Source organism: Priapulus caudatus, unplaced genomic scaffold, assembly GCF_000485595.1.
Source record: "Priapulus caudatus unplaced genomic scaffold, Priapulus_caudatus-5.0.1 Scaffold559, whole genome shotgun sequence".
Taxonomy (NCBI): Eukaryota; Metazoa; Priapulida; class Priapulimorpha; order Priapulimorphida; family Priapulidae; genus Priapulus; species Priapulus caudatus.
Window position 1 is genome coordinate 93,738 of NW_014577620.1, and position 6,062 is coordinate 99,799.

At 44.2% G+C, this 6,062-nt stretch overlaps 1 protein-coding gene across 1 annotated transcript in view; it reads right to left on the minus strand.

The window, feature by feature from the left end:
• Positions 1-1,455: 1,455 nt before the first annotated feature.
• The window catches only part of LOC106811633 (excitatory amino acid transporter 1-like), a 10,915-nt gene continuing 6,308 nt past the window's right edge, over positions 1,456-6,062 (minus strand). The window contains exons 7-8 of the mRNA XM_014815336.1: positions 5,745-5,885; positions 1,456-2,813 (exon numbers count right to left, since the gene is read on the minus strand). Coding sequence (XP_014670822.1) covers positions 2,711-2,813; positions 5,745-5,885 — 244 coding nt within the window. The 3' untranslated portion in view covers positions 1,456-2,710. The remainder of the gene's footprint in view (positions 2,814-5,744; positions 5,886-6,062) is intronic.

Sequence of the window (6,062 nt, forward strand, 5' to 3'; positions counted from 1 at the left end):
CGTAGAGATGGTCCGCCAGATAGATCTCTAGCACGCCCGGTCGTATCGCGGTAGCCTCGGTTTACGGGCGCAGGCCCGCATAGGAACACCCGGTGAGTACGCAAATCGGCTACTGATGTGGCTGCCGGCGAATGTTCTTAGCGGCACCGTTGGTCGATCTCGCGGGCGAGACAGCCGCGCCCCCCCCCCCCCCCCCCCCCCCCCCCCCCCCCCCCCCGCCCCCCCCCCCCGACCCCGCGCGCCGAAAGGCGGAGGGGGTAGTGTAAACGAATTTCGGTCTGCGCAGCATCACATCCCCGCGTTCTACCCGCAGTCTGCCCAGCGTCCTTGGGTGATGTGGGCTTTGATGTAGGCCGAATCCCCGCATGCTGTGGCAATGTACACGTGCTTGACACGAGCTAGTACTGTGCCGTACTCCTGACGCTGAAGCTGGCGTGCGTGTCACGTGTGAAGCTGGCGTGCGTGTCACGTGTGAAGCTAGCGTGCGTTCCATGTCTGAAGCTGGCGTGCGTGTCACGTCCGAAGCCAACGTGCATGTCACGTGTGAAGCTGTCGGGCGTGGCTACCTGTTTCTGACGCATGATTGACGTGTGTTGAAGCCGTGTACACGCTCCGGGACGCATATATACTGCGCTCTCTGGAGCATCGGCAGTTCAGTTCAGCTCAGTTCGGTTGGGTTCAGGTCAGTTCACCGGCAGGCTGCCGGTGAGGCAGTCAGCAGCATTCAGGAACGGGTCAGTCGGAGAGGAGGCACACAACGCAAGGTACAGCACTGAAGCAATCACCAGCGATCTCTGCACGGACTGTGCCGCTTTCTACAGAGGATCGTTTTTGGTAAGGCCTAGTGCCTAGTTTGTATCTTGTAGCTATACTCGGCCTTACGCGTGCGAGGAATATTGTACCGTTTTATGCCGCACTCTGGTCTGTTGACCAGGGCGGAATAAAGCCCGGACCTATCCCGGCGTAAACACGTCATATTTGAGTTGTGTTGTTTGTTTCTTGTGCGACGTGTACAATCCAGTGGTCGAAACAGTGGGAGAGTCCGCTGACGGGAAAAACGTTACATATATAATATCATATATATATATATATATAAATAAGTATAATATATATTATATGAATAATATATATCTATATATGATTATATGAATACTACATATACTATATATATATAGTATAGTATCATATAATCATATATAGATATATATATTCATATATATATATATCACTATTTATATATATTATATATATATATAATCTATATATATAATATCTATCACTATGAATGTAGGTATGTAACCTTTGAACTCAAATAAAGGTTGTTTTCGTCATTGAAATTAAAAAAAAAAAAAAAAATATATATATATATATATATATTCATATAGTATACTGATGCCTACATCATGTACGTCATATACCTAGGAAAAGTAGATATACAAGTCACTTTCACATATGTGAGGTCTCTATGGTTTACTAGCGTCCATAGTCTGTTATGATGCACAATTAAAACAACAAGCAAACCAATTTCTAATTCGATAGCGTTCCTTTTCGTTTTCAATCATCAACTAGATATCTAATTATAATACAGCGGATAATTCAGATACCATAATGATCAAATCACCAACTCGAGTTATCCTTTTTATTAAGTACACGCAATAAATAATACGTTTGCGCAATATATTGATATGGCAATTTTGTTACTTTACATAACAGAGGACAACAACACATACGTTGGGGCTGCTTGCAGCACACTCGCGAACGTCGTAGCGAAGAAATTGTGCATATAAACAATATATACAAATAATGTGCGAAACGCTGCTATATCTCAGCACAGAACGATTGCACGGACTTGCTGTAATGACGTCGTAATTTAGTCCGGGCTAACTTCGTCTGCTTTGAAGCAAGCGCGCGTCCGTGATTTTAGCATCACGCATTACCTGCGTGGTTACCTCGGTTGGTTGGTCTTCCTGGTTCCTATTCCTGATTGGTCGGTTAACCCTATGGCAGTGGGACAAATAGGTCAGGGCAATTTCCTGACCACATTCCTAGACGCTATACGGTCTACTCACTTCATACATGTTTGAGTCTATGAGAGGCAAAACGACCTTCGCGTCCCTTCAACCGGGACGTGGTTTATATTTAAATGTGAGAAGTGGCTCCATGGAGCGGCTCTATAAGTACAGGCCCGCGCACTGCCCCGTGTAGATTTTGTCCCTACGAGTCTGTCGTTCGATGCTAGGAAGCACTATGTAAAGTTAACTATGAACGGAAGCCGTTGCCAGAAATATCATGAAGTTAAATTGTTTATGTCATTATTTTAATATGATATTATTATAAGTTATGATATTTTGTACATTTGAATCTTTGATTGTCATAACTACTTGTGATATTTCTGACCACAGTCCCCTGGTCAGTAGCTATGTAGATACCGGAGTTACTGTAATGTAGATCGCAATATCCCCCATATCAATGCGCGCTTCCGGGGCCTACCGGGTTATCATTTCGCCTCGCCATGGTCCAGCATCTTTCACTCACTTGAGCGCCGTTGCGCTCGTTTACACACACGCACGCACACGCACATTCACACACTCACGCGCACGCCAAACACGATATATATATATATATCTTATCTAAATAAATTGTTTTAGTATAGTGCTTGTTAATGCTCGGTGTCTACAGCCTTGGCATCCAATGGGACCGGTCTCAGCGTCTACATGTAAGTTCCTAGTTCGTCGTGACCGCTGTATGACGGATTGACGATTGCATCGGGCGGAAGGTTCTTGAACGGTATGTCGTCGTGTCCGTGAAAACCCCTGCGCAGAGATGAGAGTGGATTGCTCGAGTTATTAATTAGTCATCAGTCGGGCTTCTTGAACCGCACACCCGTCTTGCTTTTCTTACCGGTGGGATTTATTCGGTAGCAACAAAATTTGCATTTGGCGTGCTCACGTCTAGCTCTACCCGTGTAGCCGTTCGCTCCCGCTACAGGTATATAGCGTACTAGCGGGATACCCGGCGTTGCCCGGGGAAATCAGTGGCGTTACTCAGTTGGTGACCGCTTGGTTAATAATACATACTAAAGAGATAGGTAAAGGGGAAAAAATTTAAAAATTGGGAAATAAGTTCCCCAGCTGGGACTCGAAACCGGAATCCCGTTGTAGGAGACGGATGTTCTAGCGACTAGGCCACTGCGCTGTTAAGAGTATACCCTATGGATTCACACGTACGTGATGTTAATCTGTACGCACCGCCATCTATTGATGAATCGAATTTTATCAATTTTTAACTTTTTAACTTTTTTCAATTTTTGTTTTAGCCAGAACCACCTCCCAGACGTGCTCATTCTGAAAATATCTTTAGTTTTCCTCTAGGCTGCGGAGTTCTCTAGTTATGCGAGTACGAACTAATTCGGCTGAACTTTATATATATACCTAGCGGGATTAACCGCGGCGTTGCAACACGCGACGAGACACACTCCAGCATCCACGCTTCACTCACACAGCTGGTGCCGCTTGGATTTGGAAAAAGAAAAATACCCGCAAAAATCTAACTAAATCTATCTATCCATGCATCATCCATCATCCAGTCCATGGCCATCGCATTCCCATCCCATTGCCGCTCTCATGCCCATCCCGATCCACATTGCATCCCATGCCATGTCATCATCCCTGCACCAGCCAGATCAAATCCCATCCCATCGCCCGCATTCATCCCATCCATCCCATCCCATCCCAAAACAGTAAAAAAAATATAAGAAATCAAAGATAAAAGACATCTAAAAATAATTACTACAAATGAAAAAATAGTTTAATTAAAGAAATTAATAAAGTTAAATTAAAAATAATACATACTTAAAGAGGAGGTAAAACGGAAAAAAATGGGCAATAATATATTCCCCAGCTGGGACTTCGAACTCGAAATATATAATAAAGCAGACGAATAGATATAGCCCTCTGGCAAATAATAATTTATACACCATGGATTAAACGTGATTTGACCTGTACCGTAGTGACCGGCAACATTCTATTTGATAATAGAATTTTTATGAATGTTACTTGTAAATTTGTAAAAATTTTTGTTTCAACCGAACTCGCAGACGTGCTGATTCTGAATATCCTTATTTTTCTCTAGGCTGCGGGTTATCTATTATGCGGGGGGTACGGACTAAATTTTAGCTGAACACGTTTTATATATAGCTAGCGAAAGTCAAATACCCGTAGAACCAGCAAATTTGGTCTTAAATATAAACTCCATGTAAGTGGACACAGATAAGTTAAATATTTCATGTAACTGAAAAGAAACCACTGCGCTGGGTCACAGAACACAGCACAGCTACTGGCCACTGACTACTTCGTGGGCAGTAGTGTACGTCAACAGAGTGAGGCAGGGGGGAAATCCTGCAAGTAGCGGGGGGGGGATCTGAGACGTCACGCATCTATTGAGAAATAGAATTTTTGGTTTTGAGCCAGAACCGTTATCTCCCAGACATGGTGATTCTGATATGGCTCATACGGCGGCAGTCAAAGACGCAGTGTAATTCCCGACGTATGGTGATGTGGATCTGCTGTAACGCACAGCCATCGTATTGACGAATAAGCATTTATTTTCTAATTTTGAACTTAAACACTTGAATTACTTAAACTTTTTTTTAATTTTTTTCCACCAGAACCATCTCCCAGACGTGGTGATTCTGAATATAGTCTTCATTAGCGCGATTGATGACAACTCAGGGGCGAAAAGGAATATCACAATACAATACACATCACAGCAGCACACACACAGACACACCCACACACAAGATTAGCCAAATCTGATAGTATAGGATAGACTAGCGGGATACCCGGCGTTGCCCGGGGAAATCAGTGGCGTTACTCAGTTGGTGACCGCTTGCCATATGGTTGAAAGGAAAATACTCAAAAAAATCTAACTATCTATCTATCCATGCATCTATCCATGCATGCATGCATCCATCCCTTCCATGCCATCCCATCCCATCCCATCCCATCGCACCGCATCCCATCCCATTCCCATATCCCATCCCATCTCATGCCAGCCCATAACATGCAATGCCATGCAATGCCATGCCATGCCATCCCATCGCACCGCATCCCATCGCACCGCATCCCATCCTATCCCATTCCATCCCATCTCATCCCATCTATATATATAGATAGTGCCTGCGGAGGAACTGAAGAACTACACGGGTAGAGCTAGGTCATCTCCCATATTTTCGTCAGCACATCATACCTGAAAATTTCCCATATGTGTAGTGGTGTCTCATTTCATGCTACCAGGCCATGTATGTAGGGTTAGGAGCGGCAACGTTTTTTTGCTATATTATTTCGGTGCTCTGATTGCTAGTGCACGTGTGAGACGGAGAGCGACTGCTAAGGCTTCAGGGACGTAGGCCTAAACCCGTGTTTATTGAACACATGGTTTCGGCGGACACGGTCATAGACAAGTAAGATAAGACAGGATGAGTGCACTGAATGCAAGTATTCTGCGCCCGAGAAGTTTTAATAGTAGCACTTACCATTCCCTTGTTCGGAATCTAAAAACTCCGCAAATAGTGAGTAAATATCGGCGGGACGCGTCCACCACTCCCTAAACCCGCATAACTGCCTATACCCGACTGTAGATAATATATATATATATCAGGAGTAGATAAAGGGAACCCTTTATCTACTCCTGATATATATAGCCTAAATATAGGCGCGGGCGTACGTGATTTCAACTGCTGTTACCTGATAATGTCTCCTTTGTAGTCCATCGTCGCAGCTTCCACCTCATCTGCGTGATCTAGGGAGTCTCTCACCACGTGGGCGACAACGCCTGAGCCTACCGCGTCACCCCACACGTTGACAGCTGTGCGGAACCGGTCTCTGTGTGTAAGTACACACACGTAAACCCGTCAGATGTACGGCCATGCGACATACGTTTGAGATATGTTTAAATGATATGTTATATGTTATATATGTTATAATTTAAATGATTACTCCACTCAGCAAGTCGAAAAATAAAACATCAAATATAGCTAATTTAATAGTTTAATTAATTAATAT